Below are 22875 nucleotides of genomic sequence, written 5' to 3' on the forward strand. Positions count from 1 at the left end.
TCCAGTAGGTGGCGGCATGCACCTCTAACGTTGTTTGCGGACCGCCATAATACCATGGAAGAAGAAACTATAGCATTCCGGGCTGGGACTTGCGGTTGTGCTTGTTAGTAGCATCTGAATAGACAAAGCTATTGCCGTTGTGCTCGTTAGTAGCATCTGAATAGACAAAGCCATGGCGGAGAGTCTGTGCGTTGTTGTGCTCCTTTTGTGTGGGACTCTGATCCCCTTCGTGACCGGTGAGTTTGTCAATTGGAAATCAGTCATTAACAAACATTGTTCAGTATCAGTCTGTGACATTGTAGCTAAGAGTTTGTTGATGTTTTTTCCCCTCTCCTCAAAGCTAGCTAACGTTAGATGTCTAAAAGTGAAAGTACATGTGAAGGTACATCTTTCATTTTCGGATGAGGTGGGGCGAGTCTGGCAACCATGCTGCTAAAGCCACTTACTGTCTGTTTGGTAACTACATATGTATGACTGTTTCGTATGACTTTTCCTTAACTCTTAAGAGGGTTTAAGTACATTATTGGTCTAGAGAAGGGTTATGTTATCTCACTGTCAAACATGGACGTAACGTCGTTATGCAGTATTAATTTAATTCAAGGGGCTTTATTGGCATGGGAAGTGAAATAGATAATATACAAAAGTGAAATAAACAATAAAAGTGAACAGTAAACATTACACATACAGAAGTTTCAAAAGAATAAAGACATTACAAATGTCATAATGTATACAGTGTTGTAACAATGTAACAAATGGTTAAAGTACACAAGGGAAAATAAGTAAGCATAAATATGGGTTGTATTTACAATGGTGTTTGTTCTTCACTGGTTGCCCTTTTCTTGTGGCAACAGGTCACACATCCTGCTGCTGTGATGGCACACATGTGGATCCTGTGGATAGTATTATCTAACTAACTTACTATATCGTTCTAATTTCGCAATATCCACTTCCTCCGCTGTTAACGTTACTGAGTTACGAACTAGACGTGTGTATTTCTGAGTGGATTGACGTTATAAACATGCAATATGTGTTGTGTGACTCGTGGAGTTGAACTGTTTGTTGTTCATTTAGTTGTAACTAGCTAAAGTAATTTTTTAAAAAGTGTCTGCTTCCATGATGTCACAGGGAACGAACTCGTAAATTACATGGGTGAGACTGGGACATGACTAGTGTTTCACTCCATCTTGGATTGTAAATGTCGAAATTTGAAATATACAGTATTTTGAGGGCATTTTAGCCAGAGAGAGATACATTAATCATTTGCTCTGCGCCTGATTGTGAGAGGTCATTCACATCCGAGCTACTCTAATTCGATAAACCAGATCTCGAGGAAGCAATCAAGGATGTCTGTCTGGCGGGCCTGCCACCTCATGACTTTACGTTACCCTCTGCTAACTGCATGGACATCCACCTCGTTTTAGGCTTCAGATAGACAGTTTGGAGATTAAGTGGCCAAATCAATCAGATTGGCTTTAGTCCACATCTGCATAGCAGTTGTTTTGGCCAGGTTAAACTCAGAGGTGGAATTGTGGTGCTTTCGTGTCAACTGTGAACTCGGGGAGAAGGGGGGAAAAAAAAGAGAAAACGATTTTACCAGTCGGAGCTAATTTCCCCGCATCCCACAGGTTCCCAGTTGTCTTGAATGCTCAGAAGTCAGAAATGTCCTAGTTCCCAGTTGATTTGATCACAACATTATGGTGCTTTTAAGACATTGGGGAACTCTGTAGCCCCATGTGGTCAACACCCACCCCAGCAGCATACCACCCTGCATCCCACTGCTGGCTTGCTTCTGAAGCTAAGCAGGGTTGGTCCTGGTCAGTCCCTGGATGGGAGACCAGCTGCTGCTTGAAGTGGTGTTGGAGGGCCAATAGGAGGCACTCTTTCCTCTGGTCTAAAAAAGATCCCAATGCCCCAGGGCAGTGATTGGGGACATTGCCCTGTGTAGGGGTACTGTCTTTCGGAGTGGATGTTAAACGGGTGTCCTGACTCTCTGTGGTCACTAAAGATCCCATGCCACTTATCGTAGGGGTGTTAACCCCGGTGTCCTGGCTAAATTCACAATCTGTACCTCATACCATCACTGCCACTAAATCATCCTCAGCTTCCAATCCGCTCATTCATCTCATCTCCTCTGTAACTATTCCCTAGGTCGTTGCTGTAAATGAGAATGTGTTCAGTCAACTTACCTGGTAGAATAAGGCTTTAAAAAACACTGAGGGGGTTTGATTATCTGTCAGGGTTGCACCATGTGAAAAGTGATTGAATTCATTTTGGAACTGGGCATGAGACAGCTCTGCACCTCTGCACCTCCAATTTTCTTTTATGTAGGTTAAGCACATGGAGTATTGAGTAGGATTCTGTGTTTTCACATGCTAAAGGTATTGCTTTGGATAAAAACACATATTTTATGAAAATAGATGTATGCTCCATGCTACCTTGTTGATGACCGAGCAGGGGGCAGATAACTGTTGATTTTGAAGAGAGCGCTCCTCCTTCACTGCTTTTGCCTGTTCATGTCGTGGGCCATAGCCCGGTGCACTGTGGGTCAGCTTAATCAAACTCCCTCATTAACTCTGTTCTGTTTGTTGTATTACTTGTCAATGTTATTGCTGTTGTCTTTCCAAGTTAGACTATACCATGTATTTTCTCCCAAGCTTTGTCCAACTCAAACCTATGATGTCTTTCTCCTTTCTACCCAGCTGGTGATGACTGTGAGGGCTACATCGATGCCAGCAGCCGAATCCATTCCAAGCAGTACTGCGGTGTCTTCCAGGAATGCTGTGGAACGTGTGAGAATAGATACTGCTGCAGCAATGGCTACGGACAGATGGGGAAGTCTGAACAGAACAGCTGCTTTTTCAGGTAGGAGGACAAAAACTATGGCTATGTCCTAAATCAAATGGTACCCTATGCCCCATGGGGCCCTAGTCTAAAGTTGTGCACTATATAGGGAATAGGGCCCTGGTCTAAAGTAGTGCATTTGGAAAGTATTCAGACCCCTTGACATTTTGTTATGTTTTATTCTAAAATGTATTGAATTGTTTTTCCCCCTCAATCTACACACAATACCCCATAATGACATCACAATACCCCATAATGACATCACAATACCCCATAATGACATCACAGTACCCCATAATGACATCACAATACCCCATAATGACATCACAATACCCCATAATGACATCACAATACCCCATAATGACAAAGCAAAAACAGGTTTTTAGACATTTTTGCAAATGTATTAAAATTTAAAAATGAAATCACATATACATAAGTATTCAGACTAGAGGTCGACCGATAGGGCCGATTTCAAGTTTTCACGACAATCGTCATTTTTGGACGCCGATTATGGCCGATTACTTTGCAATCCACTAGGAGACTGCGTGGCATGGTGACTACCTGTTACCTTGGCTCCTTGCTGCACTCGCGTAAATTGCTAGCTAGCGTTAAACTTATCTTATAAAAAAAACAATCAATCTTAACATCATCACTAGTTAACTACACATGGTTGATGATATTACTAGTTTATCTAGCTTGTCCTGCGTTACATATAATCAATGCGGTGCCTGTTAATTTATCATTGAATCACAGCCTACTTCAACTTCGCCAAACGGGTGATGATTTAACAAAAGCGCATTCGCGAAAAAAGCACATTCGTTGCACAAATGTACCTAAACATAAACATCAATGCCTTTCTTAAAATGAATATGCAAATATATATTTTTAAACCTGCATATTTAGTTTAAAAGAAATTCATGTTAGCAGGCAATATTAACTCGGGAAATGGTGTCATTTCTCTTGCGTTCAGTGCAAGCAGAGTCAGGGTATATGCAGCAGTTTGGGCCGCCTGGCTCGTTGCGAACTGTGTGATGACCATTTCTTCCTAACAAAGACTGTAATTAATTTGCCAGATTTTGACATAATTATAACATTGAACGTTGTGCAATGTAACAGCAATATTTAGACTGATGGATGCCACCCATTCGATAAAATACGGAACGGTTCTGTATTTCAGTGAAAGAATTAACATTTTGTTTTTTCTAAATGATAGTCTCCAGATTTGACCAGACCTAAGGCTCATATTTCTGCGTGTTTATTGTATTATAATTAAGTCTATGATTAGATTTTTGATAGAGTAGTCTGACCGAGCAGTGGTAGGCAGCAGTATTCAATCAAACAGCACTTTCCTCCGTTTGCGAGAGAAATTGTCCTATAATTCCTAAAATAACTACAACCTAAAACTTCTTACCTGGGAATATTGAAGACTCATGTTAAAAGGAACCACAAGCTTTCATATATTCTCATGTTCTGAACAAGGAACTTAAACGTTAGCTTTTTTACATAGCACATATTGCACTTTTACTTTCTTCTCCAACAATGTGTTTTTGCATTATTTAAACCAAATTGAACATGTTTAATTATTTATTTATGTATTATATTAAGTTAAAATAAGTGTTAACCTGTTTGGGGTGCAAGCCCGAAATCGGACGAAAATGACAACAGCTGCAGGGCGCGAAATTCAAAATCTATTTTTTTTAAATATTTAACTTTTACACATTAACAAGTCCAATACAGCATTTGAAAGATAAACATCTTGTCAATCCAGCCAACATGTCCGATTTTTTAAATGTTTTACAGAGAAAACACCACATATATTTATGTTAGCTCACCACCAAATACAAAAGTGGACAGACACGTATGGATATGATTATGAAGTATGAATTATGATTCAAGTAGCATGCACAAGCCAACCGAAATAAACTAAAACCAACCTAAAGAGCCCAGAAAAAACTACCTCAGATGACAGTCATATAACATGTTACACAATAAATCTATGTTTTGTTCATAAAAAGTGCATATTTTAGCTATAAATCAGTTTTACATTGATGCTACCCAAAAATGCTAACACATAGCTAGAGTCTGAATCCAGACGGGAGTAGCCAGAGAAAATACATACACCAACGTCGACTACTAATTACACCTCATAAAACATTTCAGAAAAACATATGGTGGATAGCTAATGAAAGACAGATATCGTGTGAATAAAGCCAACATTTCCGATTTTTGAAGTGTTTTACAGCGAAAACACAATATATCGTTATATTAGCTAACAACATAAGCTAGCATAAGTCAGCACTAGCATTGGTCAAGCGCTAGCCTAGCACAGTTAGCCCAGTTAGCACAGCACAGCTCAACAGATATATGAAAAAGCATCCCAAATTGGGTCTTATCTTTGTTGATATTCCATCAGAATGTTGTAACGGGGTCCAATGTCCAGTAGAGTCTTTAGTTGGGTTCCAGAACGAATTATTTCCCTCTTTGGTTAGCAAGCACAATAGCATTGCGGCGCTACTCAGCGTTTCTTCAAAAAATTCTTCCGTCGTATCACATCTAAAGTCCAGAATAAATTGCAATAATATAATTAAAGTATATTAAAAAAACATACTTTAGGATGATTTTGTGACATGTATCAAATAATATCGTAGTCAGAGATCATATTCACCGTTATCTACCTTGTTCCAGAAGCCGAGACCAAATTCTGCTTCGCGCCCGGAATTTTTTTTTAACTGCGCAGGTCTCACAAGAAGGTGTGTTATTCAGTCCATGGACGAGATATTCGACTCCTTTCAATTCTCACTTCCGCATTACAGCCTGACGAAGGCGTGTGACGTGTTTCTATGGTCCCAAGTCAAAGGGCCTTTTATAGAGAAGGTCTTAAAGAGACACATCGCATTTTGGAAATCTCAATTCGGCTGGGAAAATGGCTGTAAAAATATTTCTGTTCGACTTAGAGAAACAATTCAAACCTTTTTAGAAACTATAGACTGTTATCTATCCAACAGTAGTAAATATATGCATATTGGAAAATAAAAAGTTTCTTAGGAGGCCGTTTGAAAATGTGCACACATTTTCCAGTTTTTTCAATATTCAGCTTGCAGCCCAAACAGGTTAATTCAGTTTTGTTGTAATTGTCATGATTTTTATATACACTGCTCAAAAAAATAAAGGGAACACTTAAACAACACAATGTAACTCCAAGTCAATCACACTTCTGTGAAATCAAACTGTCCACTTAGGAAGCAACACTGATTGACAATAAATTTCACATGCTGTTGTGCAAATGGAATAGACAAAAGGTGGAAATTATAGGCAATTAGCAAGACACCCCCAATAAAGGAGTGGTTCTGCAGGTGGTGACCACAGACCACTTCTCAGTTCCTATGCTTCCTGGCTGATGTTTTGGTCACTTTTGAATGCTGGCGGTGCTTTCACTCTAGTGGTAGCATGAGTCTACAACCCACACAAGTGGCTCAGGTAGTGCAGTTCATCCAGGATGGCACATCAATGCGAGCTGTGGCAAGAAGGTTTGCTGTGTCTGTCAGCGTAGTGTCCAGAGCATGGAGGCGCTACCAGGAGACAGGCCAGTACATCAGGAGACGTGGAGGAGGCCGTAGGAGGGCAACAACCCAGCAGCAGGACCGCTACCTCCGCTTTTGTGCAAGGAGGAGCACTGCCAGAGCCCTGCAAAATGACCTCCAGCAGGCCACAAATGTGCCAATTAAATCGGTAGTGGCTTTTTTTTGTCCTCCAATAATCGTTATCAGCGTTGAAAAATCATATTCGGTCGACCTCTAATTCAGACCCTTTACTCAGTACTTGGCAGCGATTACCACTTCGAGTCTTCTTGGGTATGACGCTACAAGCTTGGCACACCTGTATTTGGTGAGTTTCTCCCATTCTTCTCTGCAGATCCTCTCAAGCTCTGTCAGGTTGGATGGGGAGCGTCGCTGCACAGCTATTTTCAGGTCTCTCAGAGATGTTCGATCGGGTTCAAGTCCGGGCTCTGGCTGGGTCACTCAAGGACATTCAGAGACTTGTCCCGAAGCCACTCATGTTGTCCTGTTGGAAGGTGAACCTTCGCCCCAGTCTGAGGTTCTGACCACTCTGGAGCAGGTTTTCATCAAGGATCTCTCTGTACTTTGCTCTGTTCATCTTTCCCTTGATCCTGACTAGTCTCAAAGTCCCTGCCACTAAAAAACATCCCCACAACATGATGCTGCAACCACCATGCTTTACCGTATTTATTTTATTTAACTAGGCAAGTCACTGTAGGGATGGTACCAGGGTTCCTCCAGACGTGACGCTTGGCATTCAGGCCAAAGAGTTCAATCTTGGTTTCATCAGACCAGAGAATCTTGTTTATCATGGTCAGAGTCCTTTTAGGTGCCTTTTAGCAACCTTTAAGCGGGCTGTCATGTGCCTTTTTACTGAGGAGTGGCTTCTGTCTGGCCACTCTACCATAAAGGCCTGATTGGTGGAGTGCTGCAGAGATGGTTGTCCTTCTGGAAGGTTCTCCCATCTCCACAGAGGAACTCTGGAGCTCTGTCAGAGTGACCATCGAGTTCTTGGTCACCTCCCTGACCGAGGCCCTTCTCCCCTGATTGCTCAGTTTGGCCGGGCGGCCAGCTCTAGGAAGTCTTGGTGGTTCCAAACTTCTTCCATTTTAGATTGATGGAGGACACTGTGTTCTTGGGGACCTTCAATGCTGCAGACAGTTTTTGGTACCCTTCCCCAGATCTGTGCCTCACACAATCCTGTCATGGAGCTCTACGGACAATTCCTTCGACCTCAAGCCTTGGTTTTTACTCTGACATGCACTGTCAACTGTGGGACCTTATATAGACAGATGTGTGCCTTTCCAAATCATGTCCAATCAATTGAATTTACCACAGGTGGACTGCAATCAAGTTGTAGAAACATGAAGGATGATCAATGGAAACAGGATGCACCTGAGCTCCATTTTGAATCTCATAGCAAAAGGGTCTGAATACTTATGTGAATAAGGTATTTCTATTTTTATAAAAACCTGTTTTCGCTTTGTCATTATGGGGTATTGTGTGTAGATTAATTAGGATTTTTTAAATTTTAATCCATTTTAGAAATAAGGTTGTAACGTAACAAATTGTGGAAAAAGTCAAGGGGTCTGAATACTTTACGATAGGAATAGGTAGCCATTTGACACCGACTCAAAGATGAAACCACTGACCACGTGGTTCAGGGAACTGTGCTTGTTGCAAACCTGACCTGAGACCTGAAGAACATTGAAGAACATCTCTTTATTGCTGAAACACTCAGCCGAGCCACCAACACGATTGTGAAAACACATTCTGTCACGAAGATGTCAACCACAACCCCTCACTTCCTCTTTCAAACAAAAGCTCTTTTCAGATCAGTGAAATGAAACTTTGCACAAACATCCGTCCTTGTAATACGTGAACAGGTTCTGTCACCACCCCATCAGAACAGGAGCAGAGTAGACCCCCCCCACAATCAACACAACTTAGCGGGATATAAAACAAGATCACTGAATTAGCCAGTTTTACTTTGATAAACAAGCAGAAATAACAGTTTGTTTTGTCTGATTTAGAAAGCTAAACATGTTTTTGGTGGAATCAATTAAACCCATTTAAAGTTTCATCTTTCTAAAAAAAAATCATCGCTATTTCAGATTATTTAGAAAAGTTAGCTTTGCCAACTCCTTGATCCTGCTTTGTAGTTATAATTCTTCAGGGAAACCTGTTTCAATCTTCCAGAGATTTGAGACTGGGACAGAGGTTCACCTTCCCTTCTGTGTATCTTTGGCTGCACAGGGCTAACATGCAATGCTTTATGCGACAGTACAATACAGAAGTATTTTTTTTTTTTAATGATCTGGCTTTATTAGTTCAGAAATAATGATATCTCTGACTGATTGTTGTGTTTCTCCATTCCAGTAGCAGCAGCAGCAGCAGCAGCACGTTCACCATCTGGCCGTTCATAACGATACCTGTCATCTTTCTGATTATTTTAATCTCTTGCTGCTTGTGTCCCTGCTGCTGCTTGTACAACATGTGCCGGAAGCCCAGACGTAAGTCTCCTTTGATCACAGGATGTTTACTCTAATATGCTGAAGCCCAGATGTACAGTGCCTTGCAAAAGTATTCATTAGGTGTTTTTACTATTTTGTTGCATTACAACCTGTAATTTTAAATTTCATGTAATGGACATACACAAAATAGTCCAAATTTGTGGAGTGAAATGGAAAAATACAACTTTAATGAATAACTGAAAAGTGGTGCGTGCATATGTATTCACCTCCTTTGCTATGAAGCCCCTAAATAAGATCCGGTGCAACCAAAGTTGTGGAGAAGTACAGATCAGGGTTATAACAACAGAACAACATCCCACGGAGCACCATCAAATCCATTATTTTTAAAAAATGGAAAGAATATGGCACCACAACAAACCTGCCAAGAGAGAGCCGCTCACCAAAACTCACGGACCAGGCAAGGAGGGGCATTAATCAGAGAGGCAACAAAAGAGACCAAAGAAATAACCCTGAAGGAGCTGCAAAGCTCCACAGTGGAGATTGGAGTATCTGTCCATGGGACCACTTTGCCGTACACTCCACAGAGCTGGGCTTTACAGAAGAGTGGCCAGAAAAAAATAAGCAAACACGTTTGGTGTTCGCCAAAAGGTATGTGGGAGACTCCCCAAACATATGGAAGAAGGTACTCTGGTCAGAATTGAAGGAATGATGGATGGTGCTAAATACAGGGAAATTCTTCAGGGAAACCTGTTTCAGTCTTCCAGAGATTTGAGACTGGGACAGAGGTTCACCTTCCAGCAGGACAATGACCCGAAGCATATTGCTAAAGCAACACTCTAGTGGTTTAAGGGGAAACATTTACATCTATTAGAATGACCTAGTCAAAGGCCAGACCTCAATCCAATTGAGAATATGTGGTATGACTTAAAGATTGCTGTATACCAGCGGAACCCATCCAACTTGAAGGAGCTGGAGCAGTTTAGCCTTGAAGAATGGGCAAAATCCCAGTGGCTAGATGTGCCAAGCTTACAGAGACACACACCAAGAGACTTGGAGCTGTAATTGCTGCAAAAAGTGGCTGTGCAAAGTATTGCCTTTGAGGGGGTGAATAGTTATGCACGCTCAAGTTGTTTTGGTCTTATTTCTTGTTTGTTTCAAAATAACAAAAATATTTTTCATCTTCAAAGTGGTCGGCATGTTGTGTAAATCAAATGATACTAACCCCCCCCAAAAAATCAATTTTAATTCCAGGTTGTAAGGCAACAAAATAGGAAACATGCCAAGGGGGGTGAATACTTCCGCAAGTCACTATGTCTCCTTTGTTCACAACACGATAACAAACATGTTTACGCTAAAATACAATACAAATATGCTGGTTGATTTTAGATTTAAAACAATTATATGAACTATTTGTTTATATTCTCAATGACCTCTGTGTAGTCTGGGGGTCCGTTCTGACTGTAGTCTGGGGGTCCGTTCTGACTGTAGTATCTCTGTGTAGTCTGGGGGGGTCAGTTCTGACTGTAGTCTGGGGGTCCGTTCTGACTGTAGTATCTCTGTGTAGTCTGGGGGTCAGTTCTGACTGTAGTATCTCTGTGTAGTCTGGGGGTCAGTTCTGACTGTAGTATCTCTGTGTAGTCTGGGGGTCCGTTCTGACTGTAGTATCTCTGTGTAGTCTGGGGGGGTCCGTTCTGACTGTAGTATCTCTGTGTAGTCTGGGGGTCCGTTCTGACTGTAGTATCTCTGTGTAGTCTGGGGGGGTCCGTTCTGACTGTAGTATCTCTGTGTAGTCTGGGGGTCAGTTCTGACTGTAGTCTGGGGGTCCGTTCTGACTGTATTATCTCTGTGTAGTCTGGGGATCAGTTCTGACTGTAGTATCTCTGTGTAGTCTGGGGGTCCGTTCTGACTGTAGTCTGGGGGTCCGTTCTGACTGTAGTGTCTCTGTGTAGTCTGGGGGTCCGTTCTGACTGTAGTCTGGGGGTCCGTTCTAACTGTAGTCTGGGGGCTCAGTTCTGACTGTAGTCTGGGGGTCCGTTCTGACTGTAGTACCTCTGTGTAGTCTGGGGGTCAGTTCTGACTGTAGTCTGGGGGTCCGTTCTGACTGTAGTCTGGGGGTCCGTTCTGACTGTAGTATCTCTGTGTAGTCTGGGGGTCAGTTCTGACTGTAGTATCTCTGTGTAGTCTGGGGGTCCATTCTGACTGTAGTCTGGGGACATCCGTTCTGACTGTAGTATCTCTGTGTAGTCTGGGGGTCCGTTCTGACTGTAGTCTGGGGGTCCGTTCTGACTGTAGTCTGGGGGTCCGTTCTGACTGTAGTCTGGGGGTCAGTTCTGACTGTAGTCTGGGGGGTCAGTTCTGACTGTAGTCTGGGGGTCCGTTCTGACTGTAGTACCTCTGTGTAGTCTGGGGGTCCGTTCTGACTGTAGTATCTCTATGTAGTCTGGGGGGTCAATTCTGACTGTAGTATCTCTGTAGTCTGGGGGTCCGTTATGACTGTAGTCTGGGGGTCAGTTCTGACTGTAGTATCTCTGTGTAGTCTGTGGGTCCGTTCTGACTGTAGTATCTCTGTGTAGTCTGGGGGGGTCCGTTCTGACTGTAGTCTGGGGGTCCGTTCTGACTGTAGTATCTCTGTGGAGTCTGGGGGTCAGTTCTGACTGTAGTATCTCTGTGTAGTCTGGGGGTCAGTTCTGACTGTAGTCTGGGGGTCAGTTCTGACTGTAGTATCTCTGTGTAGTCTGGGGGTCAGTTCTGACTGTAGTATCTCTGTGTATTCTGGGGGGCAGTTCTGACTGTAGTATCTCTGTGTAGTCTGGGGGTCAGTTCTGACTGTAGTCTGGGGGTCAGTTCTGACTGTAGTATCTCTGTGTAGTCTGGGGGTCAGTTCTGACTGTAGTATCTCTGTGTAGTCTGGGGGTCAGTTCTGACTGTAGTATCTCTGTGTAGTCTGGGGGGGTCCGTTCTGACTGTAGTCTGGGGGTCCGTTCTGACTGTAGTATCTCTGTGGAGTCTGGGGGTCAGTTCTGACTGTAGTCTGGGGGTCAGTTCTGACTGTAGTATCTCTGTGTAGTCTGGGGATCAGTTCTGACTGTAGTATCTCTGTGTAGTCTGGGGGGGTCCGTTCTGACTGTAGTATCTCTGTGTAGTCTGGGGGTCAGTTCTGACTGTAGTATCTCTGTGTAGTCTGGGGGGGTCCGTTCTGACTGTAGTATCTCTGTGTAGTCTGGGGGTCAGTTCTGACTGTAGTCTGGGGGTCCGTTCTGACTGTATTATCTCTGTGTAGTCTGGGGATCAGTTCTGACTGTAGTATCTCTGTGTAGTCTGGGGGTCCGTTCTGACTGTAGTCTGGGGGTCCGTTCTGACTGTAGTGTCTCTGTGTAGTCTGGGGGTCCGTTCTGACTGTAGTCTGGGGGTCCGTTCTAACTGTAGTCTGGGGGCTCAGTTCTGACTGTAGTCTGGGGGTCCGTTCTGACTGTAGTACCTCTGTGTAGTCTGGGGGTCAGTTCTGACTGTAGTCTGGGGGTCCGTTCTGACTGTAGTCTGGGGGTCCGTTCTGACTGTAGTATCTCTGTGTAGTCTGGGGGTCAGTTCTGACTGTAGTATCTCTGTGTAGTCTGGGGGTCCATTCTGACTGTAGTCTGGGGACATCCGTTCTGACTGTAGTATCTCTGTGTAGTCTGGGGGTCCGTTCTGACTGTAGTCTGGGGGTCCGTTCTGACTGTAGTCTGGGGGTCCGTTCTGACTGTAGTCTGGGGGTCAGTTCTGACTGTAGTCTGGGGGGTCAGTTCTGACTGTAGTCTGGGGGTCCGTTCTGACTGTAGTATCTCTGTGTAGTCTGGGGGTCCGTTCTGACTGTAGTATCTCTATGTAGTCTGGGGGGTCAATTCTGACTGTAGTATCTCTGTAGTCTGGGGGTCCGTTATGACTGTAGTCTGGGGGTCAGTTCTGACTGTAGTATCTCTGTGTAGTCTGGGGGGGTCCGTTCTGACTGTAGTCTGGGGGTCCGTTCTGACTGTAGTATCTCTGTGGAGTCTGGGGGTCAGTTCTGACTGTAGTATCTCTGTGTAGTCTGGGGGTCAGTTCTGACTGTAGTCTGGGGGTCAGTTCTGACTGTATTATCTCTGTGTATTCTGGGGGGCAGTTCTGACTGTAGTATCTCTGTGTAGTCTGGGGGTCAGTTCTGACTGTAGTCTGGGGGTCAGTTCTGACTGTAGTATCTCTGTGTAGTCTGGGGGTCAGTTCTGACTGTAGTATCTCTGTGTAGTCTGGGGGTCAGTTCTGACTGTAGTATCTCTGTGTAGTCTGGGGGGGTCCGTTCTGACTGTAGTCTGGGGGTCCGTTCTGACTGTAGTATCTCTGTGGAGTCTGGGGGTCAGTTCTGACTGTAGTCTGGGGGTCAGTTCTGACTGTAGTATCTCTGTGTAGTCTGGGGATCAGTTCTGACTGTAGTATCTCTGTGTAGTCTGGGGGGGTCCGTTCTGACTGTAGTATCTCTGTGTAGTCTGGGGGTCAGTTCTGACTGTAGTCTGGGGGTCAGTTCTGACTGTATTATCTCTGTGTATTCTGGGGGGCAGTTCTGACTGTAGTATCTCTGTGTAGTCTGGGGGTCAGTTCTGACTGTAGTCTGGGGGTCCGTTCTGACTGTAGTATCTCTGTGTAGTCTGGGGGTCCGTTCTGACTGTAGTATCTCTGTGTAGTCTGGGGGTCAGTTCTGACTGTAGTATCTCTGTGTAGTCTGGGGTTCAGTTCTGACTGTAGTCTGGGGGTCAGTTCTGACTAGTATCTCTGTGTAGTCTGGGGGTCCGTTCTGACTGTAGTCTGGGGGTCCGTTCTGACTGTAGTATCTCTGTGTAGTCTGGGGGTCAGTTCTGACTGTAGTCTGGGGGTCCGTTCTGACTGTAGTATCTCTGTGTAGTCTGGGGGTCAGTTCTGACTGTAGTCTGGGGGTCAGTTCTGACTGTAGTCTGGGGGTCCGTTCTGACTGTAGTCTGGGGGCTCAGTTCTGACTGTAGTCTGGGGGTCCGTTCTGACTGTAGTATCTCTGTGTAGTCTGGGGGTCAGTTCTGACTGTAGTATCTCTGTGTAGTCTGGGGGTCAGTTCTGACTGTAGTATCTCTGTGTAGTCTGGGGGTCAGTGTTAAGTAGAGTTAAGTTCAACAAGGCTTCCGTTAGCGGCAAACATGTTACTTAGTAACAATTTCAGTTGAACGATTTGAATGAACATTCTAGAATGTTACGGTGAAGCCACAAATAGCAACTTTTTTTGCATGGATAACTGTGTATTTTAGCGGCAATATTCAAACTATAAATTACTTTGCTATTTTTTAGTACATTAAACCATATTTTCCAAATGATTATTTTGTAGCGGCAGTTTAGACCTGAAACAGACACACGCCCGTCCGAACACTACCTTCTCAGACTTTGTGTTCGTCCAGAACATAACAAACGAATGGAATGCGTTAGCTAAAGTTCAAACTATTTTCCTTGTTCGAACCACACCTCAGGTTTCTGTTTGTGGTAAAATGCTGCCCAATCGTATGGAGCAGACAGCCACATACCGGTAGTCTAGTCACAACTGGTTTTAATGTGAAGTAGGGAAATATATCTACATCCTAAATGGTACACTATTACCTGGGTAGTGCACTACTTTAGACCAGAACCCTGTGGGTAGTGCACTACTTTAGACCAGAGCCCAATGGGTAGTGCACTACTTTAGACCAGAGTCCTATGGGGTAGGGCACTACTTTAGACCAGAGTCCTATGGGGTAGGGCACTACTTTAGACCAGAGCCCGGTGGGTAGTGCACTACTTTAGACCAGAGCCCTGTGGGTAGTGCACTACTTTAGACCAGAGCCCTGTGGGTAGTGCACTACTTTAGACCAGAGCCCTATGGGTAGTGCACTACTTTAGACCAGAGCCCTATGGGTAGTGCACTACTTTAGACCAGAGCCCTGTGGGTAGTGCACTACATAGGGAATAGGGTTCTATTTGGTCCGTAGCCTCTGGCTCCCATATTACCAGTTCCTTTACTTAAACACCTAAAGGGTTTACACGATGATAAGCCGTGGGAGTATTCTACTTCCCCTAACATGTAGTATTCTACTTCCTCTAACACGTTTCTTATTGGATGTTCCTTCCGTGTTTGAAAAGTTGTCTCGTTTGGTGCCGACCGAACAGGAACCAGGTGTCATCTGGCTGTCCTGCGCTGTTGGAATGAGAAACTCTTGTTTTCTTGGAATTTCATAAAAATAAAATAAAAAAAAGTGTTATCCTGTTTGGTGTCTATTGAACACGTGCCTGCTGAATCTGTGGTTAGAATAATAAAATGTGTGTTACTTCCAGCCAGTGAGTCTGACTCATACTTTCCGTAGTAACACACCACAGGGGGCGGAGCCTTCAGAGCCACCTTGTCATACAGGAAGTGGTCAGACCACTCCCACTTGGAACCCTGACAGGCCGGGCGGTGGGGAGGAATCCACAAACAAAGATGGTGTATCCCAAACAGTTCCCTAATATAGTTCCCTACTTTTGACCTGCAGTGTGTATATAGAGGAATAGCTTGCCATTTGGAATGCACACTGAGCTGGGACACGAGGGTTGATTTCAGACAACGCCCAATTATGTAACCGTGTCCTCTTTACAACGGAGAAGTAATCTAGTGTTTGTAACCTAAACTTAGTGTGGGGAAACATCTTGTTTGGAATTCGAAACATGGAATTTAACATGAAACAAGAATTCATACATTTTGAGCATTGCTAATAACTGTAGGATTCAACATTCGTAGACCTATGGTGTAAGATTAGCTTAAAGTACATTTGGAAACTGGCAATGTTTAACAGGTTGTTTGACTTTGTTGTAATAAATTGTAATAAATGAACACTTCTTGTAGATGTGTGTTTAAACCAGTGGCATTTAAGCCTTAATCAGAATCCACAGACACTGAGATGTGATAGCCCAGTATCCCGTGACGTAACTACGTGGCTCTGAGCCCATCTGCGTGGGACGCACCCCCCCCCCAGCGTGCTCCTCCCAACACAATTACGACTCATTCCTCTTCATTTAAATGTTTTTTGACAGAGAAATTACTTGAGCTGCGCTGAGATTTTAGTATGAAAGCAAACAGTCCCAATATTGTAGAACACTGCTGTGCCCAAATACGTTATGGACTGACAGAAGCTTTGTGGCAGATATCAAATCAAATGTATTTATATAGCCCTTCGTACATCAGCTGATATCTCAAAGTGCTGTACAGAAACCCAGCCTAAAACCCCCAAAACAGCAAGCAATGCAGGTGTAGAAGCACGGTGGCTAGGGAAAAACTCCCTAGAAAGGCCCAGAACCTAGGAAGAAACCTAGATACCTTCTGTACTGAGCTGAATGGGGCTTCCTGTTCATCAGGCTTCATTTCTGGCCTGTCCCTCAGGATGTCTGTCTGCACAGCTCTTCCACCTACATATTTTAGGCTGTGGTTTACACTGTTGGTATTAGAAACAGACACTAGGGCTTTTCAACAACGTCTTCACTAGGTTCTCCCTTCACCACGCCCGTTTCAACAAATAGTTGTACAATGCTTTAATAAAAAAGCGGTGTGAACTAACCTCTTGATTTATTGTCTGCCTCATTCCATACAGCGGTGATAGCCACGACCTCGCACACCACAGTGGTGAACACCCAGTTCACCCAGCAACCTCAGCAGCCCATCCATATCTACCAGGGTGGCCCTCAGTACCCAGCCTACCAGCCCGTACCCGTCCAGCCTGGGTATGGGGCTCAGCCTCAACCCGGCTACGGAGGAGGGCAGCCCATGCCCACAGCACCGGGCAACCAGGGACAGCACTTCCAGCCAGGACCACCCCCTCCCTACCAAGACACTGGTAAGTGTCATAGACATACAGGTGATGACGTAATGGCACCCTTTTAACAGACCTCTGTTCCTGGAGAGAGACCCCACTGTAGGTTTTAACTCCAACCCTGTTCCTGGAGAGATACCCTCCTGTAGGTTTTAACTCCAACCCTGTTCCTGGAGAGATACCCTCCTGTAGGTTTTAACTCCAACCCTGTTCATGGAGAGATACCCTCCTGTAGGTTTTAACTCCAACCCTGTTCCTGGAGAGATACCCTCCTGTAGGTTTTAACTACAACCCTGTTCCTGGAGAGATACCCTCCTTTAGGTTTTAACTCCAACCCTGTTCATGGAGAGATACCCTCCTGTAGGTTTTAACTCCAACCCTGTTCCTGGAGAGATACCCTCCTGTAGGTTTTAACTCCAACCCTGTTCCTGGAGAGAGACCCTCCTGTAGGTTTTAACTCCAACCCTGTTCCTGGAGAGATACCCTCCTTTAGGTTTTAACTCCAACCCTGTTCCTGGAGAGATACCCTCCTGTAGGTTTTAACTACAACCCTGTTCCTGGAGAGATACCCTCCTTTAGGTTTTAACTCCAACCCTGTTCCTGGAGAGATACCCTCCTTTAGGTTTTAACTCCAACCCTGTTCCTGGAGAGATACCCTCCTGTAGGTTTTAACTCCAACCCTGTTCCTGGAGAGAAACCCTCCTGTAGGTTTTAACTCCAACCCTGTTCCTGGAGAGAGACCCTCCTGTAGGTTTTAACTCCAACCCTGTTCCTGGAGAGACCCTCCTGTAGGTTTTAACTCCAACCCTGTTCCTGGAGAGATACCCTCCTTTAGGTTTTAACTCCAACCCTGTTCCTGGAGAGATACCCTCCTGTAGGTTTTAACTCCAACCCTGTTCCTGGAGAGATACCCTCCTGTAGGTTTTAACTCCAACCCTGTTCCTGGAGAGAGACCCTCCTGTAGGTTTTAACTCCAACCCTGTTTCTGGAGAGAGACCCTCCTGTAGGTTTTAACTCCAACCCTGTTCCTGGAGAGATACCCTCCTGTAGGTTTTAACTCCAACCCTGTTCCTGGAGAGATACCCTCCTGTAGGTTTTAACTCCAACCCTGTTCCTGGAGAGCTACCCTCCTGTAGGTTTTAACTCCAACCCTGTTCCCGGAGAGCTACCCTCCTGTAGGTTTTAACTCCAACCCTGTTCCTACAGGAGGGTATCTCTCCAGGAGGGTCTCTCTCCAGGTTGCTGTTGAAACATTCTAGTTCTACCTTATGACTACTTGCCCAAAAACACCATCTCTGTCTGGTGTGGTAATGTCCTCTCTCTCTCTTTCAGGTTCAGCCTATCCTCCTGCTATCCCAGTGCCTTATAGTCAGGCTGGGTTCAGTCCAGGACAGCCATCTTACCCCATCCAGCCTCCAGGTCAGCCTGGCTACCCAGCCCAGCAGCCCGGCTACCCAGCCCAGCAACCCGGCTACCCAGCCCAGCAACCAGGCTATCCAGCCCAGCAACCAGCCTACCCAGCCCAGGCTGGCGCGCCTCCCGCCCAGCCTGACTCCCTCTCTGCTCAGCCTGCCTATAACCCTGCCTTCGTCGACTCCCAACCTCCGAAAACTGGCTACTGAATCAATTCTCCATCACTGTCTGTCTGACGCAGTTCTCCATTATCCACAGGTTTCCCTCCCGTTCCCCACCACCCCACAGGTCTCCCCCAACACCCCACAGGTCTCCCTCCCTCCTGTTCCCCACCACCCCACAGGTCTCCCTCCCTCCCGTTCCCCACCACAGGTTTCCCTCCCGTTGCCCACCACCCCACAGGTCTCCCTCCCTCCCGTTCCCCACCACAGGTTTCCCACCACAGGTCTCCCTCCCTCCCGTTTCCCACCACAGGTCTCCCTCCCTCCCGTTCCCCACCACAGGTTTCCCTCCCGTTGCCCACCACCCCACAGGTCTCCCTCCCTCCCGTTCCCCACCACAGGTTTCCCTCCCGTTGCCCACCACCCCACAGGTCTCCCTCCCTCCCGTTCCCCACCACAGGTTTCCCACCACAGGTCTCCCTCCCTCCCGTTTCCCACCACAGGTCTCCCTCCCTCCCGTTTCCCACCACAGGTCTCCCTCCCTCCCGTTTCCCACCACAGGTCTCCCTCCCTCCCGTTTCCCACCACAGGTCTCCCTCCCTCCCGTTTCCCACCACAGGTCTCCCTCCCTCCCGTTCCCCACCACAGGTCTCCCTCCCTCCCGTTCCCTACCACAGGTCTCCCTCCCGTTCTCTATGTAGTGCACTATCCTGGTCAAAAGTAGTGCACTACATAGGGAATAGTGTGCTGTTTGGAATGCTTTGGAATGCATACTATACCTTGTTAGGGCCCAGGTTTATTATTATTATTACAGTCTAAACAAAACAGCAAAAAGGGAATCTTCCATGTATTTCTGTGCCTCTGTCTTCATTGTACAACCAACCCAAACTGTGGTTAAAATAATTTAAATCATTTTTTGCACTGTAGTTGAATGACGTAGAGTAGAAGACAGTCAAGAATCAAAATGTCTGAATCCTCATTCACACAAATTATGAAATATACCTAAATCTAGTTTAGTGGTAAAACGTATGTCCTGTTAAAATGTCAAGTTATCCTGTCTCGTACTGAAACTAGATGTAAGAAACAGTTGTGCCTTTTTGTTTTTATACCATAAATTCTTGGTCCAACCAAATTATATATATATATATATATTTTTTAAATAAAACCATCAGATAAGGTGGTTTTTAGACCATTTTAAAGCCGTGTCTATGTCCCCATGTAGGGCACTGCTTTTGACCAGAGCCCAATGAACTCAAAAGTAGTGCCCTATGTAGGGAATAGGGTGCCATTTTGGACGTAAACCGTTCTAAAGAATGTTAAAACTTCCACAATATGCCTTGTTTATCCACTCATGCTGTGAGATCATGTAAAATCATTCTTCTACCAAGCCTTGTAGGTGAACCAAGCTGCATGGAAACATTACCAGCCTTCAAATGAAATGTAATGCTTTTAAAAAAAAATGTCTTTATTTACATTTAAGTCATTTAGCAGACGCTCTTATCCAGAGCAACTTACAAGTACATACATTCATACTTTTTTTGTACTTATCCAAGTGACCTCTTCTCTGTTGATAAATGTTCCTTAAACTGCATCCCAAATAGCCCCCTATTCCCTATATATAAGTGCACTACTTTTGAGTTCCTATGGGCCCTGGTCAAAAGCAGTGCACTATTTTTTGGGAGCCAGCCCCTGGTTTTCCTACGCTGTATCTGTGAAGTCAGGGTCTGGAAAGGTCAGGTAGAAATACGCAGTGTAGAACATACATGCTTCTGACATGTTGGGACTAAAGGATCATGGCTGCTATTGGTTGTATTTCTGTCTGCGTTCGGGTATGCTGTTGCACCCCTTTTTTACACGACCCTCGTTTGTTAGAACTTGTTGCCCAGGGTTGTTTTATCTGCGTCACACGTGTTTCGATCCATGTCATGGGGTATTCAACTTTGACCCTACGAAGGGGACGGAGCCTGCTGGTTTTCTGTTCTACCTGATCGTTAAAAATTGGACCCACCTGGTGTCCCCAGGTCTAAATCAGTCCCCGATTAGAGGGGAACCTGGTGTCCCCAGGTCTAAATCAGTCCCCGATTAGAGGGGAACCTGGTGTCCCCAGGTCTAAATCAGTCCCCGATTAGAGGGGAACCTGGTGTCCCCAGGTCTAAATCAGTCCCCGATTAGAGGGGAACCTGGTGTCCCCAGGTCTAAATCAGTCCCTGATTAGAGGGGAACCTGGTGTCCCCAGGTCTAAATCAGTCCCTGATTAGAGGGGAACCTGGTGTCCCCAGGTCTAAATCAGTCCCTGATTAGAGGGGAACCTGGTGTCCCCAAGTCTAAATCAGTCCCTGATTAGAGGGTAACCTGGTGTCCCCAGGTCTAAATCAGTCCCTGATTAGAGGGGAACCTGGTGTCCCCGGGTCTAAATCAGTCCCTGATTAGAGGGGAACCTGGTGTCCCCGGGTCTAAATCAGTCCCCGATTAGAGGGGAACCTGGTGTCCCCAGGTCTAAATCAGTCCCTGAAGAGGGGAACCTGGTGTCCCCAGGTCTAAATCAGTCCCTGATTAGAGGGGAACCTGGTGTCCCCAGGTCTAAATCAGTCCCCGATTAGAGGGGAACCTGGTGTCCCCAGGTCTAAATCAGTCCCCGATTAGAGGGGAACCTGGTGTCCCCAAGTCTAAATCAGTCCCTGATTAGAGGGGAACCTGGTGTCCCAGGTCTAAATCAGTCCCTGATTAGAGGGGAACCTGGTGTCCCCAGGTCTAAATCAGTCCCTGATTAGAGGGGAACCTGGTGTCCTCAGGTCTAAATCAGTCCCTGATTAGAGGGGAACCTGGTGTCCCCAAGTCTAAATCAGTCCCTGATTAGAGGGGAACCTGGTGTCCCCAGGTCTAAATCAGTCCCTGATTAGAGGGGAACCTGGTGTCCCCAAGTCTAAATCAGTCCCTGATTTTAGAAGGGGAACAATGAAAATGCAGTAGAACTGGCTTTGAGGTCCAGAGTTGAGTTTGAGAGCCCCACATTGGATGTGTCATAATACCCATAAAACCTAGCTGTCAAACAGGGAAATGGTTCCATTCGTGTTTCCCATCGGGGATTTTAGAAACACAAAAAAATAAGGGCTGTGTTTCGTGTAGACTTACCCTGGTGTGACTCAATATATATTCAGATGGGGAGTATTATGACTCATGCTATGACAGGAAAACCAGCCTTCGTCTGTTGTTCATGTGTGACTTCAGGTCGTGAGCACCTCGTCAGCCATATCTGCTTTATAGCGTGCTGCTTGTTCGACTGAGTAAATGACATGCCGTGTAGTTTTAAAATGTTATCAGGAATTAAATGCCATTTTGCTACAACGACAAATAAATGTATTTTTTTTTTCTTTTCCCAACTCTTGTATCCTTATTTATCCCTAGTCCCAGATCTGTTGGTGCTCTCGGCTCCTCTCCAGTATTCTCATTGTGATACCTACGCGCATACGGAACAGACAACCAAACATGGCATAACAATGACCCACTGAGTACAAATGACAATTGTCGTTTGTTAAACACTGATGTTATTTAATGGATTCACATAAAAGCTCAATACAGTAAAATGACAGAATATTTTCACATTCCAATAGCAAGAAGAACAGTCGGCATTTCCTTGGAAAAAAAACCAACAAGATATTACCTGCGTCCCAATTAAGACCCTTTTCGGGGCACTACTGTAGCCCACAGGGCTCTGGTGAAAAGTAGTGCACTATGTTGGGACGCTGGTCCCAGTTAGTACGCTGTACATAGCAGGGCTGGGGTCAATTCAGTTATCTTCCCCCTCCTAACCTTAACCATTAGTGGGGGGGGGGGGGATGCAAAAACTGATCCAAGATCAGCGTCTATGGGCAACTGAACACTACTCCGATGCAGAACCAGAGAAGGAACAACAGGTCAGGAGCCAGTATCTACGTCCATATCTTCAGTATCCTCAGACTCGGGACGACAAATCTCATCCAAAGCCAATTCTAACAAAACAGAATACACGAGTTACACAGGAAACTGGACACATAAAAGGATCATTGCAAGAAAAGAGGAGACATTCAATGTATAACTGGCCAGGTACATGTAAGGTCAAACCTTTTTTTGGAGAAAGTGTTTAAAACAAATTATAATTACTGAACAAAAATATAAAACGGAACAATTTCATAAAGTTACAGTTCATAAACGGAAATCAGTCAATTTAAATAAATTCATTAGGCCCTAATCTATGGATTTCACATGACTGGGAATACAGATATGCATCTGTTGGTCACAGATACCATTAAAAATAAAGGTGGGGGTGTGGATCAGAAAACCAGTCAGTATCTGGTGTGACCACCATTCAGCCTCATCTTATACGCACAGTTGATCAGGCTGTTGATTGTGGCGTGTGGAATGTTGTCCCAGTCCTCTAATGGCTGGGCGAAGTTGCTGGATATTGGCGGGAACGAACACGCTGTCGATCCAGAGCATCCCAAACATGCTCAATGGGTGACATGTCTGGTGAATAGGCAGGCCATGGAAAAACTGTGACATTTTCAGCTTCCAGGAATTGTGTCCAGATCCTTACGATATGGAG

General features: G+C 45.1%; 2 protein-coding genes across 4 annotated transcripts in view; one reads left to right on the forward strand and one right to left on the reverse strand.

Moving 5' to 3' along the window:
• The first annotated feature begins 66 nt into the window (after positions 1-66).
• Positions 67-21673, forward strand: shisa10.1 (shisa family member 10, tandem duplicate 1). 3 transcript variants are annotated; one of them, XM_055869939.1, is made up of 7 exons: positions 67-236; positions 2700-2862; positions 8778-8911; positions 16501-16743; positions 18052-18592; positions 18754-20957; positions 21000-21673. In XM_055869939.1, the coding sequence occupies exons 1-5, from the start codon at positions 173-175 to the stop codon at positions 18339-18341; spliced, it is 894 nt and encodes a 297-aa protein (XP_055725914.1). In that variant the 5' UTR covers positions 67-172; the 3' UTR covers positions 18342-18592; positions 18754-20957; positions 21000-21673. The 3 variants fall into 3 exon arrangements, with proteins under 3 accessions (XP_055725914.1, XP_055725912.1, XP_055725915.1); XM_055869937.1 differs by having other exon boundaries at positions 18754-21673; XM_055869940.1 differs by having other exon boundaries at positions 8781-8911; positions 18754-21673.
• Positions 21674-21815: 142 nt separating this feature from the next.
• Positions 21816-22875, reverse strand: part of atrip (ATR interacting protein) — a 40653-nt gene continuing 39593 nt past the window's right edge. The window contains exon 14 of the mRNA XM_055869936.1: positions 21816-22282. Within this exon, the coding sequence (XP_055725911.1) occupies positions 22209-22282 (74 nt within the window). The 3' untranslated portion in view covers positions 21816-22208. The remainder of the gene's footprint in view (positions 22283-22875) is intronic.

The sequence above is a fragment of the Salvelinus fontinalis genome, chromosome 18 (genome assembly GCF_029448725.1).
Source record: "Salvelinus fontinalis isolate EN_2023a chromosome 18, ASM2944872v1, whole genome shotgun sequence".
NCBI lineage: Eukaryota > Metazoa > Chordata > Actinopteri > Salmoniformes > Salmonidae > Salvelinus > Salvelinus fontinalis.

What these genes read in the sequence shown, in the direction of transcription:
- shisa10.1 (XM_055869937.1), top strand. Translation starts at nt 173, where the DNA reads ATGGCGGAGAGTCTGTGCGTTGTTGTGCTCCTTTTGTGTGGGACTCTG. An exon ending in TCTGATCCCCTTCGTGACCG is followed by an intron (nt 237 to 2,699) that starts GTGAGTTTGTCA and finishes CTTTCTACCCAG; the next exon opens with CTGGTGATGACTGTGAGGGC. An exon ending in CAGAACAGCTGCTTTTTCAG is followed by an intron (nt 2,863 to 8,777) that starts GTAGGAGGACAA and finishes TCTCCATTCCAG; the next exon opens with TAGCAGCAGCAGCAGCAGCA.